The 18,346-nt window shown below is 42.9% G+C and overlaps 1 protein-coding gene across 6 annotated transcripts in view; it reads left to right on the top strand.

Moving 5' to 3' along the window:
• The window catches only part of RASSF5 (Ras association domain family member 5), a 353,379-nt gene that overhangs the window by 300,520 nt on the left and 34,513 nt on the right, over positions 1-18,346 (top strand). For all 6 annotated transcript variants that reach the window (XM_078644571.1, XM_078644575.1, XM_078644572.1 and 3 more), the window contains one exon: positions 12,078-12,188. In XM_078644571.1, coding sequence (XP_078500697.1) covers positions 12,078-12,188 — 111 coding nt within the window. The remainder of the gene's footprint in view (positions 1-12,077; positions 12,189-18,346) is intronic.

Raw genomic sequence — 18,346 nt, 5'->3', positions numbered from 1 at the left:
GAGAGAGAGAGAGAGAGAGAGAGAGAGAGAGAGAGAGAGAGAGAGAGAGAGAGAGGGAGAGAGCGCAACGGCAGGCTAAATAGTATACGTGCAACAGAGAGGGTGGCAGTGTATTCAAGAAAGGCTATTTAGTGCATTACACAGTAAAGGGCATTCACGGGTCTGCGTTAGAATCTTGTAATCATGCAGTTTGAGCATTAGACAGGGTAGAGGGGACGTGCCTTGAGAAAAAGGAAAGAAGAAAGGAGGTACCATTTTGTCGCACTTTCTCGCATTCTCGGTCCTTCGACCAGTTGGGTCAACGCCTCAGTCACCCACACACATTCCCTCATAGTTTCGCATCATACGTGACATGGGTTCATTCGTCCGGTCTGGTTTAAGGGTGATCACTTTTTATCAGGTTGTGCTAATTTTTCGGGTTTGTTCGATACGTGAGTAGTTTGCAGGCGTGCTTAGACACCACCTTGCGGCGCTAGTCCGCTTCGTGTATTAGACATGGCAAGGCTTCAGATCTTCGCCACCCCTCGGCTGTAATCTCTGATGTAACCTGCAGAGGGAGGAAAAAAAAAGGGGGTGGGGGAGACAGCATTCGCGCATATTCAAATACATGGATTCATAAGTTCTTTACTTACCTCTTACTCGTCTTTCCTCCTCGGGGCAGGGTCCCCGGGGATATGGTTTCTGGAGTCGAGGGGGGGTAGTGTGTCCATATAGGTCGTGTGCGGGGAAACGTAAAAAGGAAACCAGAGGTGCTTAGTGCGAGGTATCTAGTCAAAGGATGTATCTCACTATCGGGATCCTTAAACCTCTTTCAACGCTGTGGCGTTCTAAGGTTCTTCGGTTCTTGGGTCAGCTCCGTTCCCTGATACTTTGGAACGTTGTACTTTATAACATTTACATTATTTCATTTCACCCTCCTTTTACATTCCCTCATTTACACCGTTCGTTTTACCCATCCTTGGAAGTCAAGGTCTTCCTCTGCGCGAGAGTTCATGGGTCAGTCGCGTACTTTGAAGGCGGAGTGTCGTGTTGTCGATCCGATCCTTCCTCCAGGGCTGGGCAACCATCTTCTTTTAACCTTAAAGAGAGAGCAGAGTAGGGTGCACAGAAAAGAACTTTCCCACCGATCCCACATTTTTAAAATAAAGCATGCAATACCCGTCCATAGTTTCAAAAACTTTATTTTGCAAAATCATTTCAGCATGTGGATTATGAGGGTGCGGTCGTATTTGGCCGGTCGTGGCAATGGCTAAAGTGCGTACAGTGGGGGGTGTCGTTTGCAGCAATAAAAACATCGGAAAGTTTTACTCATTCATTTGTAAGAAACTAAAACGTCTATTAATTGGCTGGGGGTTCGGGGGCATTTATTTTCATAATTTAGAAGCATAATCATAATAGTTGTAATCAGATTTCCTATATGCATACCGTACGTGTGCGTCATAAATGAGGTTTACATCAGTTATAAAAATATAATACATTGTACATTTGTAATCAACATTTGTAACGGGGATCCTTTCATACTGTTCGTCGAGTGAGTTCTCCTTGTCTTTTCTAGCCAAGTGTACAAAGGATCATATAAAATCTCAGAACATCAAGTTTATATTAGTGCGAAGGAACACCACGAGGTGTTCGTAAGTTCCAATTGATACCAGCGCCATTTTGGGCGGGGCCGGCTCAGTCCGGAAGCAGCATCAGGGGGAAATGTTTCCCATTACTGGCAGTTTGGACCAGAGTCCTTTTCGGCAGTTCTAGAATTCATGCTAACAGAAGGAGTGGCAATGTCATGTTTGTTTCGTTGGCGATCAAGGCAGCCGTCCCTTACCGGAAGCCTGCAAAGGCCGAAGGTTCCGCCGGGGACCTTTGTAGGATCTTCAAGGCTGCGGAGATGCTGTCGGAGATGGGGGCTCGTGCTCCAGGGGGCAAATGTTCGAGTTATATTGCTGGTCAAAGTTACTCTAGTGGCCGGGGCCCGCCTTCCAGCGGACCCAGACGCCATTTTGAGGCCCTACAGGGGCCACTCTCGTCGAGTTTGCAAGAGTGGGAGAGATCCTTCGGAGTGAAAGGAAGAGGTCCCTGTTGTGTGAAAGCGGGACGTTCAGCTGGGGTGCAGCTGTGATGCCCCCACCTGGGGGGGGGGGGGCGAGGGAGACTCGTCCGCATCGTCTCCTTCTCCCGGTGCACTCCATGCCGCTCCTTTTCATCGCCCCGCATGAAGGTCTCTCCACATCCGGTGTTCCCCAAGTCCTGTGCTCAGTGCTGTGGGAGTATGGCCACCTGTGGCGCGCATTCGGCGCGGCACGAGTATCAGTGCAGTCATTGCAGGTTCGGTGTTCCGAAAATATGGCCACCATTGCACGTTCGGTGCTGCGCAAGTACTGGGGTGCCACCATGGTGTGTTCGGTGCTGTGGAAGTATTGGCACCATCGCCTGACTGGGGGTGTTCGGCGTCGGGCCGGGGGCTGGGAGACCTCCTATAGGTGGAGGTGGGAGAGGCTCGTCCGCGTCGCCTCTCCCTCCCAGCCCAACTTGGACAAATTGTTGTGGAGGTACGTGCAGGACATCCCGCCGTCCAGAGCTGCTGCGGCTGCTACGGAAGGGAAAAGAAAGAGGTGCCTCGTTCTTCTCTGGACATGTGGCGGGACTACTTAAGTCTATCCAGGCCCGTTGCGGCTGGCTGAGGAGACATGTGGCGGGACTACCTACAACTGCCCGGGCTGCTGGCTCCTGCCTCTCCTCCGGCTCCCCCATACGTTAAGATTTCCTGACCAAGAGTTGGCGGCCGGGCCCGCCTTATATGGGTTGCCGTTGGTTGGGCGTAGCCGTAACCCTGCCCTACTTTGGAAGGTTCCAGAATGGGGGGGGCGAATGTTCTGTTTGACTTTCATTTTCTACAGTTTACCGTTATTATTCCTTGTTTGTTGTGCTAAATTAAAAGTTCAAGTTCATTAATGGTCTACGGATTTTGTTTTACCATTTCTTTCTTTCCAGGTCGCTTTTATGCTAAGTTTCTGCTAACAGAGGTTGAGTAACACGGAAACACGTGTAGAGGGATGACGCAGATTTGTACATTACATACACACAAACTCAGACGGGGGACAGTACAAGTACGACATACAAAGACCCAAGACGAATATAAAACAGTTATTGGTCATAATTATCTCTTTCCGTCTGCGAATTTGAAACGAGGCTGGGTTCCCGTCTTGACGTTGCCCGACCTAGGAGAACTTGAGCATGCCGCTGAAATTGTCCTGGCGAAATCTGTGCCATCGGGCATAATCAAACGTGGTGGTTCTGTCTGGTCTGTCTATGTAAGTCGGGTTCTTCTTTGTCTCGCGCTTTTTCTCGTACTGCCGGTCTGTCGTTCCTGTCGGCCCTTTGCCTTTACTCACGCTCAGTAGAGTCGGGCATTGGGCTTTCCAGTGTCCGACATACTTACAAAAAGCGCATTGGTCTGGCCCTAAGTCTGGTCGTCTTTTGCATAGTGTCGGGGGATAAGTTGTGGGTAGCGGTGTCCTGGGGTTGTCCTGTCGGTATATTTCTCTACTTGGTTTGTCCTCGTCTTTTCTCTGTCGTTGCATAGCCTCTCTGCGCCACATACCGAGACTGTCGAGCATAATTGGCGTTGTCTTATTATTTCGAAGGGCTATTTCTAACGTTTCTATTTTATCAAGGTCAAAGGATCCTGCCAGTGGCCACTGTTTGTCTTGACTCTCTTCGGTATACCTGTGCCACAATTTATTATAGGCTATGGTGACTAATCCATAGTTTATGAACATGTCCTTATTAGGGGTGCCTTCTAGTGGAGCTATATGGTCCACCTCTAATACACGGTCCGGGCTAAACAGGCTATTAATCAGTGGGGAGAAGACAGACATGACGGCTCGTAACGAGGGACTAAAAAGTCAGCACTGCCTATCTTATCACTAGGTGCAAAGACTGGACAGAATATTTCTATTCAACGTTGTTTGCAGGCAGTGAATACCTCATGGATCAAAAAATAACAAAAAGACCAATAAATAACAATGGGGAGAACGAGTAGGTCCGCAAAGATCTGCGTTACCTACCCTTTTCACTATCTGCAAAAAGGGTGGTCTCTTCCCTGTTTGCAGACAGGGAATCTCCAGGAAACAATAGTTTTGCGAACAACAGTTCAGTTTCAAGTAATTATTGAGTGGGGGAGAAAAAATAAGCACGGCTGCTGCCCTACCTATCCTCCACTGCTTGCAAAGAGAGAGCCCGTTGTTTCTCCGTTTGTAGACAGTGAATCTCCAAATAAATAAAGAGCAATACTAGTATTTTTAAACAATCAAACAATCAAGCAATCATTTCGCAACTTGTCGTGATTACACGACCTTACCCGGACCATGTGGACAGTTTCTTGTCTTCCGAATCCAGCGCCCGATCGTCCTCTTTTTCTCGTATTTCTCACGGCACTCCTGATGGTCCCCAGTCAGGACCGTAGATCACTCGAGAGAGGTCTGTTCGGAACTAGTGAAGTTCGGATGATCGGCTGCCAGACGAGGGTCTATTGGGCAAGAGCTCTCCCGATCGTTGCAGTCGTTCACTCTGTCGTCGGGACCTCTCCCACTGGATCCACGAGTCGCTGATGGGCCCCACGCTTGGGACGCCAATTGTTAAAACCTGAGTCGGGTCGGGGACAATCGATATTTGCCCGGCGGTATTGCCTCTGTGACCCTCTAGTTATTTAATCAATGAAGAGGCAGGCGCTGGAGACTGGAAAGCAGGAAACAAGGTTTTTATTCTCTCCGGAGGAGAACACAACAAAACCGGCAGAAGGTATCGTTCTGAGGTGCTCTGGATACATTTCTGAGGCCTGGCCTCTTATACACTGTTTTATGACTTTATTGTAGATTACACATTCATGTTAAAGCTTTGATGTATGGAAAAGACATTCCCGGAACTCCCCTTTGGGCCCGTTCCCACACATTTACAGTTGAAGTCCCCACCCTAGTCACAACAGGTGATGAGTATCACGCAGCTGGATATTCCGCCGATTCACGGAATGTGGGGGGTTTGATCGGATCTCATGGAGTGGGGGCTTTGATCAACCCGGGGATCCTTTGATGGGGGAAACTTTCTATTGTACGGGGAGGGGCAAGGAATGGTATCGGCAGAGCTGGGTGTCGGCCTGGGAACGGGGAAGACAAAACGGGCACACGGGGAAGAAGGGGGTTTGCATCTAAGGGCCGGAGATCATGAAAGGGAAGCAGGGGGGTGTCGCGCTGGGAACAGGATGAGGGCCTGGGGCAGAGCAGCGCCGAAGAGGGGTTTATGACTCAAGGCAGGTGCAAGCAGGGGGTGGTCAGCGTGCAGGCTTAGTGAAGGCGAAGGGCTATGTCAGGGGCCAGCGGCATGCAAAAGGGTTCGTTCTGATCGGGGCATCTAAAAAAAATGGCGGGCGCGCACGACAAAAGTGTGGCATCAGGGGAAGAGGCAAGATGGCGCAGATAATGTTCACCAAAACGTACTAATTTTCAACAAGCCTTACGACACGCCTTACTTTAGAAACGCAGGGCTGCACCATATTCACAAGAATATCAGCTACGCGTTTACCCCCTGCGTTGGAGATAACTTCAACTGCCCAGAGCCAACGCAGGCACCCTTGCACTAGTGCAAGGGTGCCTGTGTTGAGGGGAAGATTGTTTATGTACAGGAAGTCCTCCTTCTTTCACATAAACAATTTTGAAATGCCAATTTGTAACTTCTAAGCGTGCTGCTTAATGCAGCACACATAGTAGTTGCAAAACAGCATTTTAAAAAAAATGATTGTTCATGTGGAAACAGCAAAAAATAGGAGAAATAAAAATGTTCTCCTCGTTTCACCTGTTTAAGACCAGGTTTTCCCTGGTTTTAATTTTTCCGTGGCCTACTATTGACGCTGTTCTTGTAAATAGGAGGTAGCATCAAAATCAATGGGTGTTACGGTGGAACGCCCACTGCAACACCCATTGCCCTCCCCTTTCTTGCGTAATACAGCGTGAAAGGGGGCCTTATTTACTAGGCAGCATTAAGCCACGTTAAGCGACTTTACGCTGGCTTGTAAATAAGGTGAGGCCCCTATTGCGAACACAACGTCACCGAAAGTGACGTGATGGCGATAGGGGCTTGTAAATATGCCCCTCAGCAAGATGAAAAAAGTGGGGGATCTCACAAAGGGGTGTGGCATTTCCTTCACTTCTCCACCGCGCAATCACACAACACACCCACTGACTTGAAAGCACTGCACTTACTTTTACTTCCGGCTACTGAACATATTGACAACTGTGTACCTCCTTCTCGCACATTTGCACACCAACACAGTTGCTATTGGAATAAATAACCACTGCTTTGTGTGCTCTGCGAAGAGTCAAAGGATTGGATGACCATGTTTTCTCTATTTTTGATCCACTGGCAGGCACTGTGAGAAACTTGCACTGGCTTAGCCTCGAGTTCAGACCTGTCAAACGTTGCCCGTTATAAACAAGTGGGCCTAGATTTACACAGGTGTCACACAATGCAGTGCAGCAACCAAAGCTGCCATGCTGCATTGCATGCGAGGGAGAGACCAGGAAAGCTCCATATTTGCTAAGATAGGGCACTATCCTGCTCTCCACCCAGCACGGTGCATAATGAGGCTGCATTCAAACACCTTTGCACCACAGTGCAAAGTGTCTGCATCATATCTAGCATAGGTTTGGTACTGGAATACTGAGCATAGACTGCTGTACACTGCAGCACACATGCAAAGTCGGAAAAGTTAGCAGAAATAAAAGCAATTCTCTTTTTTACATCTGCTTCAAAGTGGCATACGGTTTTGAGGCAAAACACTGCCTACTATTGTTAGTAGATAGGGTCAATGCATAAAATAAATAAATAGATGTGCAGGTACTCCTTGCACCCAGAATATCTGGTTGATACTGAAAAGTTCCAGTACTCTCCCATTAAAAGCATGTCAGCAGTTCTGAGAAGTGCTGACACTATCCCTTACAAATTAAAAACATGCATGTACGTAGTGCCTCATAGTACCTGCCCATTTGATTTGCTGGACAGGATTTTGCGTCACAAACCATGGGTGGTTGCATGGGAATGCCCATGTAGCACCCATGAGACACCCCTTTGGTGCAGAAAAACACACGCAGATCTTTTCACTGCTTTGCGTCTGTATAAGGCAACTTTTCAACGCAAAGTAAATTTTTAAAAAAAACATTTTGCTCCGGTTTGTCTAAATTTTGTAATTAAATCCAGCGCAAAATGTTTGTAAATCTGGGCCCTGGAGGAGACGCGGTTCAAATATATACTGAAAATGATCTGCACGAAAAAAATACAGAAACAGAACATCCTGGAAATAGGTATCATTCTTAGGAAATGCAAGATTAAGTAAATTGCGGACATGACTTACCTTAACATTGTTTACATTCATTGTTAAGAAATAAATCAGTGTTTTTTCCAGTAAACTTAAAGACATGACTATAGGGCCCGACAGGAACCCATTTCATTGTCCATTTTTAATTACTGGCGGATCTAAGACCTAGAGGGACCAGGCCCACTTAAAGACCTGTAGCAGCCCACAGTTAACAAAGTGCACTAGGTGACAAGCAGCTGGCAATGCAAATATAAATAGAAACAGGTATTTGCATGGAAAATCACCAAAGAGCTCCCATTCACAGAAAAATAAAAGGGAAAGGTGAATGGAACCCTCCTTTGGAGCTCTTAGCCATTGAAAAAGAGTTAATCTGCAAGGTAATCTGGGTGATTTATTTTTGGAAGTGGAAGAAGGACTAACAAGAGCAACCTTATAGGAAGTCTCAGTCAGAGAAATACAAAGGTGACTTTAACTTTCTAGTTGGGAAGGTAGTCAATGAAACCCTTGCGAAAGGAGGCAAAAGTGGACTAGCATGTAAACGTCCATGCGAACTATCAGGGGCAGATTTTCAAATATGTTACGCATTGCAGTGCAGCAACCAAACATGCTGCAATGCGTTAGGGAGAAGGCAGGGCTTATATATGGCACTCTTTCTATTTCCCCTGAGGTGAACCTGCCTTGCACCATGCACACACTTTTGCAGCATAGTGCAAGGTTATGTTCAATATGTATATAAGATAGGTTTTGCGCCAGAAATGTACCCTTCCAATTCAAAATCCATAAGACTAACTAAAACTTTTATAGCATTGGATGTGTGCTGTACCGCACAGCAAACATGGAAGGCTGAAAAAATTAAGAGAAATCAAATTGTTTCTCCATTTTAACACCTACCTTGAGTAGGCGTTTTTTGCCACAAATACCTGTGTATCATTGGTAGTGGATAGGACTATGCATCAAAACCCACAGTTAGTTGTATGGCAATACCCATCCCATGGCACACCCCCTTGACGCAAAGTAACGCAAAGTGCTATTTGACAACTTCCTAGAGCAAAACAAGTCTAATCCTAAAAAGTAAATAGTTTATTAAGCCTTTCCACTAGTTTGCATCGCTTTTTATGGCTTTGCAATGGTGCAAAGCCTTGGTAAATACCCCTCTAAGTTTGAAGCCAGTCCTGGCACTTAGTACTACAAAAGTAGAAAAATAACTGTACAGTAGAACAAGTGTGGAATACCAGGCAGAATCGCCATTAGTGCGATCAGTTTTCCTTACTGTTCCAGATTTCTATGCGCTCTTGCTTTCAAGATTAACAAAAATTGTGTTTGTGTCCTTAAATGTCCAAGAACAACTATGGCCGATCAGGCAGGGCTACTGTAAGACCTAATTAGAAGTTTAGATTCATATGCAACTTAACTCAATAGTTCTCATTCACATTAAAGGTAAATGAAACAATAACACCTATAAAATTGAATACAGTAACGAAAACCTGAAGTACTGAACCCTTATGGTTGCTACACTATAGTCCCAAACATACAGCTAGATGCATCAAGCGAAATACCATTCGCAAAGGGGCAGATTCTCAGAATGTGTCCCTCTGCAACCGGTATTTATGCATTTGGGATCATCTAAAAATGCATAAATCGCTATTTGCGATTGCATTTAAGGAATCTCAAACTGAGATTCCTTAAATGCAATGCATGAATGTAAAATAGCTAGCGATTTCGCTGATAGGGGTCGCTATTTACCGTGCAATCAAACTTCATGGTAAATAGCGAAAACTGTGAAAAATGCACTAAAGTGCATCTTTCAAAGTTGTATGTTACACTCACACATGTCCTTGGGACATATGTGTGCGCAATACCAGTGTCCAGGTCAATTTAAGGGGTGCAACAGGGTGTCCTTTGGACACCCGTCACCCTTGAAATCGCATTCTCAAATTGCGATTAGGTAATTGCTAATCGCAAATTGCGAATTCCTCCCCATTCATTCCTATGGGCCTCTTGGCCCATAGGAATCAATGAGACGTCATTCCTTATTTGCTTATCGCACTCTGCAAGTCGCAGATAAGGAATATTTGGGAATTGCTAATATTTGAGCAAATCCTACATGCATCTGATTTTGCGAGTCCCTAAATGCGACTCCTTAAACTTCGCAATTAAGGACTCGCAAAATCGAACGTTGATGCATCTAGCAGATAGTCCCAATCAGTTCTGTGGAACCCCCTCCCCCCACTTCATGCAAGTAATTAGGAGCAACACACAAGCCCTCAACTTTATTTTTCACTGTAAATTATGTTTACGAAGTCTCAGTAGGTGCCAACAAAGTGTGTCACAGTACGCAAGATATAGGTTGCCCCTGAGCCCTCCCCCATGCGAACTAGGGTGTATTACTATATTTGAGGTATTAGATCCATGTGGCATATATGTATACACTCTCCTACACAGGATGTGTGGATCATTTATGCACCTTATTGTCAGTTTTTTCTACTGTTTGCAACTTTTTTTTAATGTATTTGCAAACCAAGCATACGGAAATAGCACACTTTGGTATATTGCATCTGAGTGATTTATTCATGATTATTATTTGTTGTATATATTGTTTTCAGTGACACAGTGACATAACGTCTTTAAAAGTGTGGCATTTCTGAAAGCTGGCTTTGTACACATGTGCACAAACACAATGTTTGAAAGAATAGAGAAAAACAAAGACTATGAGGGGAGCATATTATCAACAGATCCTTTTTAAACAGGCATAAAATAATCCCCCACGTTATTTCAATACCTTATAAGTTGATTTAAGTTGCCGTGTTTGGCCTAAAATGTCCAGTAAGGTTCAGTAAACCTAGCGGCAGAGCAGGAGCTTTTTGGGCAAGGACCGGTTACAAAGTCTACAGTTCTTTAATGTGTTGTGATGTGCAAGAATCTTCTTTCACTCATGGTTAATGGACGGGGCTTTTGCGAAGCAAAAATGGTCAGTGTCTTGAAACTGTCAACTCGTGGTTAGAATATTCAAAATACCCTAGGGTGGAGAGGCAGCTTATTCCCGAGATGGACTTGTTTCAGGGGTTTGCCCTGAATTGACCGACTGAACTCAGCTGGAGCTGGATTATGATTCCAGGTCATAGCTAGACCACAGAAATGAAAGCATGCTGCTGGGCAAGGAAGCAGCACACCAAGGCTGGACCTTGTGTTGAACCCACTACACGCTTCCATCTGCCACTAGCAAACCAGCTGGAAAATTACTTCTATCTAGGGATGGTTAGACATAAGTGATAAAGATTGCAACAAAGTTTTTATGGCGACTCCTGGGGCTCGGTATGTGCACAGGATAGATAGACAAATCCTAAGTATGCACAGCTCTCCCTATTTTACACTATGACCACCCCAGCCGCTGTAGCATGTGAGCCTGGCTCACAATCGGGGCCATGGTTGCCCTAGTGGTGCGGTAGTACCAGTCTATCCATGTCTTCTTTGATTTTCAACATTGCAATTTTATTGCTATCGATTATTAATAATTTGTATAATTTTCAGAGATGAGGGCCCAGAGTGTTTGCTTCTCATTTTAGGGCAACCCTGGACTCTGACTGCAATCCTTATGGTCCACCGAGTAGGTGCAAACATTCTGAACCAGTGCTTCTAGGTTCAATGTTTGACTGGGAGTGCTCCCAATGGAGTGCTAGAGGACAGTAGGGGCACAGAAGCACGATTTTTGGGTGCAGTTGTTTCTCTGCAGTATTTCTGGGTAGCTTCGGCTGGTGTATGGATTGTTTTGAAATTTTATAGATGTCAAGGCTAATTTAATACACATGAATTTCTGAATGTGTATATACATATATATATATATATATATATATATATATATATATATATATATATATATAGAGAGAGAGAGAGAGAGAGAGAGAGAGAGAGATTGTAACAGTGCTAATAATATAAATGCTTTCTATTCATGTTTGACCTTTTTGATGTGTAACAAATATGGTCCAAAACCTTACCACAAACAAATGATGTAGTCTCACTATAGATACATCAATTCAAATAAGCTAACCATTAAAAGCACAGTAAGCTCCAGTGTTCACATTGTTCCAGAAAACACTACAGTCACAAGGAACGCACATCTGGGTAAGGGACCAAGCTGGAATTGCTATGCCAAATACAAGTCTGATCTGCTGTACAGCACATACGACCTTTTAAAAATGTTACCAGACCTCAGTGCCCTACCCTCTTTCTCCCTACTGTCTGCAAACTGAATTCCACTTGTGTTTAACCCAAAGCTCGGTGTCTTGAGAAGAGTCTGAGAAACTCTATAATTCCAAAAATTAGAGAGAAAGTTTCTAATCAGCATCTGTGGAGAAGTGTGGCTCACTGGTTAGAGCAGGCAGACCCTGAAGCAGAGGTCAGACCCGGGACCAGGGTTCAATTCCCGACGCGGCAGGGTCTTGAGCTCAAATGTCCATGGACTCTATAATTCTCGCTTCGGTGCCTGACCTAATCATGGGTTCACACTCTGCAACTCTGGGCATTAAGCTTGCTTAATCTCCACAACGGCCCCCCTGCGGCGGGATGCCTGGCTTTCACCTTGGGGATGCCCTGTAGGGGCTATCTCACAGGGAAAAGCCAGGACGGGTTCCCAAGGCAAGCACGGAGATACCCCTTCGGGGGTCGATTCAGGCGCTATATAAGAAACATAATAATAATCTCTCTCGTCTCGTTTCAGAATGGATCCACAGATGTGCAGGAAAGACCCAAAGAGCCATCTTTGCAGGAGATCAAACAGAGGATCGACACCTTCAACTCCAAAGTCACAAACTGCCTGATTATGAAAATGGTAGGTTGAGGTATGGGGAGCATGAAGAATGTGGAAGGTTAGACGTATATGAGGGAATCCTGTTTTATTGATGGTTTGGGGATTTCATGGAAGATAACGAATTTGATGCATGTAACGGATGTCCAGTTATTCCTCATATTCATAATTTCCCATTCACTTCTAGTTTCCTTGACATCAAAACTTGAAATGATTTTACATCTAGTCGTACATTTTCAGGGTTGTCTTTCAGATCGCTCCTAAATACAATCAGGCTTATCTCTCTCAATTGGTGCACTACTAGTATTTGAAACCTATTTAGAGACAGATTTGACCTCTCATTTCTTCTTTTAATATCACACATGCTATTGAAGCGCTCATCATTTTTAAGGCCTGGGCACAAACAGTGCAAGCTGTCTGAAACACTTCATGTCATCATTTGTCCCAAAAAACTCATATATATGTATCACACAGGGGGGATCGCCACTATGTACTTATAATTAGGTCAGCGCTTAAATATGAAGAACATTTTTTGTTTTGTTATAAACTTTGAGGTCATTTGATGGTTTTTTTTTTACTGGTATTCAAATGCATAAAAAATGTATCTGTAGATATTTATACTATAAGCAATTTATTAAATCTTGAATACCTTTCAAAAGAATGGTTGGTCATTATCTACTATAATGAGATGTACCTGTTAAATAACTCATCTGTTAAAGAATTTTAAGTAAACATCTTCACATCTATGCAATAATCAACGATAAGCCACCCCTTTGCAATTTGTAAAAGTAACCTATTCATAGTCCTGAAATGAGCAGAAACAAACACCATTAAAACAATGTTTACAATTATACTGGGGCTTAAACTATCTGTAAGAGTCCCACTGAAACATTATACATTCTTTAGCAATGCACGTCACAACATTTTCACCACATTTCTAGTATTAACCATCTGTACTTTATAAATCTCTAGTTTATATAGAAATTGTGTACAGCACAATATAACAATCCTTTAGCATTAGCACATAAATCCACAGGTGAATAATGTATTCTAAAGAGAAACTTTAGTTTTTCTCACATATTTTTTGCAAGAGGCCTTTGATTTGAGCCACCATCTATTTGAAACACATCTCAACAACTCACGCTACTTTGTTTAAATGCAGTACTGCTTACACTTAAATCTCCACTGGTAACCAAAGTGCACAGCAAATAAGTTTTACCATACTGAATCACACTTGTCTTTAGGACTGCACTTTTTCTCTTTTGAACATGCACATATATTTACATACAGTCAATCTACGCTCTGCATGATTGTGGGCCTTATAGTACCTACAGTTATCTAGCTGTTTATAGAGAAATTTTAGGAGCAGTAGCTTGGATTATGTCCTTAGTGATGACTTCAGTGATGTCATTTGAGATGTCATCAGTGATGTTATGAAACATTTCATGAGTAATGCAGTGTGGTAAGTAAGTAACTAACTAAAGTTTATTAATGCAATATGTGAAGTCATAAGCAGTGCATGGCAGCTTGCAAGTTATAGTTTGCTCAGCAAACTGTAACTGGTGAGTTTCAGTGTTTTTTATTAACTAGTTTCTTTTTACAAATTATTTATTTACCTAACTATAACGTCACTTTAACCTTTGTTTTTTTTCAGTCAATGTATATAGATAGATGGATAGACTGATGACAGATAGATAGATATTTACAGCAGTTGTTTTCCATGTGTTTTTGCCTCTTAGTTGGGACGTCCATCAAGGCCATTGGATTTCCTGGATGAGTACATTATCCCAGTTTCATTACCATTCGGTTTTGTTGATGGGGCTCAAGAAGCATTTTAAATAAATTAGAACCAGTGTGTGTTCTTTAATGAATTCACTTTGCTGACGTGATGTTTTCATTACATCTTTGTGGATGTTTGTGTGTTTTCGAAGTGCTTGCTGAGTGGATGCTTGTTATCAAGACACAGTGCTATTCACTAGCTGCTGTTGAAGTTTCCTTTATTTTAATTTGTTGTCAAAGTGCCATGTTGGATTTACAGCTTATTTTGTTCTCAAAGTAAACATGTGCATGCTTATAGGGTTTCTTAAAGATGCACTATATTGCCTAATTATGGGATTTTCTCGTCAGGACAGCAGGACACTATGCACAAAGTAGCCAAACTATTTCCAAATTCTTCCCCTAACAAAGAGCCACACATTGGCTTTGCTAATGCTTGTTAGGCTTGAAGACAAAAAAATTCTACTTTCACCTTCTTTCAGACCACATGGCCCCATTTTAAGCCACCGCGAATTCTGCGGCTCCATCAATAGTGGAGCCATTGGCATTTAGTAGATCCCTATGTGGAGAGTAAGGGAGGTTCACCCTCAAGTGTATCCTCCAAAAACTACACAACACGAAAAGGGGACCTTGAGGGCATTGAAGCAAAAAATGGGCCAATTAGTTATTTTTTACTTCTTCAACCTGTGAGTAATCAAATGATTTTTGAGAGGTTGTCTTCCTCAACTTAGCGAGGCATGCTTCATCATTTAATGACCTCTCACATTGGGGTAGGAACAATGCTTACCTTGGCGGACTCGACCAAGGGAAGCTAATCTAACTCTGGGAGTTCTTACAAATCTAGCTCAGGACAAAACACTGGGTCCAGTTTTTTGTAGGCAGGAGAGAATATAAAATATACCTAGAAGTATACTCAAACTATTCTTTCTTCGGCGAGTACCTCTGGTATGTTTAAAAACACGAAAAAAGGGTGGTCATATAGTGAAATACAATGAATCACCTCACCTTAGGTCTTTATGTTACCAACACGTTTCGACCACTATAAAAGCCTAAAAGGCTGAGGGTCTTCTTCAGGATAATGTACTATAAGGCAACAGTGTACATTCAGACCATGCAAGCGGGTAAACAATAGAACCCTACCGGTCCCTCTGTTAATTCTGCAAAATCCCAGTCATATTAAACTACGGGCTCCATGGAAAAGTGTGGGGGACGTCTTCTCTATAGTCACACATTTGTCAGAAGGAAGGCATCAAAGATTCACCTATCGGGGTCCTGTCCACTGCCATAATGTCCCATATTGTATTTCACTATATGACCATCCTTTGTTAGTGTTTTTAAACATAATAGAGGTACTTGTGTAATAAAGAATACGTTGAGTATATCTCTAGGTATATTTTGTATTCCTTCTTGCCCACAAAAAACAGGATCCAGTGTTTTGTCCTGAGCATGAATTTGTAAGAACTCGCAGGGATACATTAGTTTCCCTCGGTCGATTCTGCAGGGGTGGCATTGTTCTTACCTCGGTGTGAGTGGTCGTCAAATTATGAAGCATGCCTCGCTAAGTTGAAGGTGAGACAACCACTCAAAAATCATTTGGTGACCCACAGCTTGGACAAGTAGAAAAATAACTAATTGACCCATTTTTTGCTTTACCCTCAAGTGCACCTATTTTGTGTTTGCCATTGACTTTTAAACACGTTTTCTTTGCACATATTAAATCACACTAGCTCTCGATACATTGCAGAATTCTATTTAAATTCTGCTACATCACCTTCAGGCCACTTGCCCTGCTGTGAAAGAAGCTTTAGGTTGCTGTGGATTCAGGACTAACCAGAGACAAGGATATGCCACAGCTCACCATTCTCAATTTCGCTTTGAAAAGTTTTTTAACCAAACTGTTGATTCCACAATTTAACGGTAGGGGAATTCTTTGCCTGTTGACATCCATTTTCTGCCTTCTCTGCTGTAGTTTCAAATGCCTTTAAAAGGAAATTTCATTAAACTGAATTCTTATATGTTTTGTTCCTGTTTTACTAGATTTGTGTGCACCCTTATTGACGCCACCTATTTTCTTTTTATGTTTATTCTTTTCTTTTTTGAATGCCAATTAACTGAATGCAATTACCCCTTATTTATTGTCACATTTTATGTACAGTGCTCCTAAAAACACATTTTATTATAAAGATTTTGAATCTATTTGTCAACATTATAGTAGGCAGCATCTGTGCCAAGTTAGGATAAGATTAATGAAAAGAGTTAAAGAGAAAAAAAGGAACAAAGTACTCACATTGCTAGTGCACATACAATCAGAAATGAAGAAGTATATGTTTCCACAATAACCATGTATGATCAAATCATTTGTAGTGTTGTATAAGTGTACAACCTATCACACAATCACCCTCTTCATTGTGAACAGGGTTTATTTCTTCAAACCCCCGCTTATGGCACATACAATGTTCTGACAAAAGGCTATAGTCATTGTGTAAATGAGTTTGGTGTCCCTTTGTGGACCCTTTTATAATATTATAGCGTGCACTGTTACTACTTTATTTCTCCAGGAGTGTCTAGGTGTTTCCATTTTTTCCCTTGTCATCCGTGGACATCAGGTAACAAATCAGTAGACTCCAAATGCACTTAGGACTAGACGTTATAGGTAAGGTTTCTGCTTATGTGTCCATAGTGTTATTGCAGTTTAGAACGTCCCTTGACCAATCAGATATTTTGGGAAGAGGCCCTTTACGACAACTCAAAACTATTTTCCTTTTGGATAATAAACAGGCCAAGCCCACAAACAAAACAGGAGGACCATGTTGCTTCCATAATGTCCTTTCCCAAAGCCTCCCCCCACCGAATCCTATCCTTAGGATCAATTAGTGGTTTTTCCTCCTTCAACATGTTGTCTATTTTTGTCACAAGACCTTGTGAGAAGGGTGCTGTGATAATGTATCCTAGTGTTTTAGGGGGAGACAGTTCCTTTGGGAAATCAGGGAAAAAGGATTTTAGAGCATGTCTCAGTCTATAGTACAAGAAGAAAATCCTTAAACGAATCTAATGACATGACATTTTCTTTTCGGCACAAGTCTCCCAGGCTGGTCAACCCCGCTATCCTCAACTGCTGTTTGGTTCCTTTGTGGCCACCAACACTAGAGTGTCCAACGGGGGAGGGTTGGCGAGTACAACCTACAATTTTTGTATTTTCTAGTTCTGCAGGACATATCATTGTGGTTTTTGGGAGGTGATTGTTTACCTGGGATATTGAGATTTTCTGGGATGCAACAGTAATATTGTATATGTCATCTTGCTTTGATATATTAGCAATGGGTTATATGTTGTGACGTTCTAGAAGATGCCCTTATGTATTAAGGCATGTCATCATAATTTGAAGAAATTGCTATGATATTTTTGGATATGATGTGATTATTTGTGGGAACCTATGTCAGTTTCTTGGCTGTCACAATGGTTAAAAAGAATTACATTATCGTTTATTTATTACCATTAATATTACCATTGCATTTCTAAGTTCTTTCGTTTGAAGCCATCTCGTTTTATCAAGAGAATTTTGGGGATGTCATGAAAATACTTAGCATGTTAGGACCATTTTGAGAATGTCCTCCTAATCTTTAGAGATGTATTTGTGCTTTAGAAGATGTATCAATTATTATATTAATGTATTAATTTATGAGCTGTTTAGGAGTTTTACAATGTGAGGACCACATGGGGGAATTTATTTTTAGAAGAATTTGTGCTTGAGCAATTCCAGGTTATCCAAGGGCACATGCTGGGAGTTTGCGGGGTTGGCTGATGTCTTGAATTTGTGGGGTGATTTGGGGTATTCTTATATGCTCTTGAGGTTAAAGGGATTTGTTGAATGTTTAGCGTTGATATGATAGTTTGGTGCAGTAGTTGGAAACATGTGATGGTTGAAAACATAGGGGCATATTACCAAGAATGTGGCGGAGAGAGAGAGGCATTAGCCTTCTTGGCTTAACGCCTCTCTCTGCCACTTCGGAAACGCCAGGCTGCACCATATCAACAAGGATATGGTGCAGCCTGGCGTTTCCCCCTGTGATGGCCCTAAGTTACACAACTTAGCACCAGCGCAGGCACCCTTGCACCAGAGTGCAAGGATGTCTGCGAGCAGGGAGGTTTGGTTATGTGTAGGAAAGAGTTCCTTCCGGCACATAAACAAACCATTTCGTAACTTTCATGTGTGCTGCTTCATTCAGCACACATGTAAGTTACGAAATGGCATTTTGAAAAACGGTTTGTTCATGTACAGGAAGGGACACCATCCTGTTCATGAACAAACCATGGCATTTTGCTTTTTCCATTTGTACTGCACAAGGCAGCACACATGGAAAAAGAAAAAACGACAAGAAATAATGCATTTCTCCTCGTTTCGCCAC

This window comes from Lissotriton helveticus, chromosome 5_1 (genome assembly GCF_964261635.1).
Source record: "Lissotriton helveticus chromosome 5_1, aLisHel1.1, whole genome shotgun sequence".
NCBI classification, from domain to species: Eukaryota; Metazoa; Chordata; class Amphibia; order Caudata; family Salamandridae; genus Lissotriton; species Lissotriton helveticus.
Note: the sequence above shows the minus strand (reverse complement) of the source record. Positions and strands in the feature narration are given on the sequence as shown.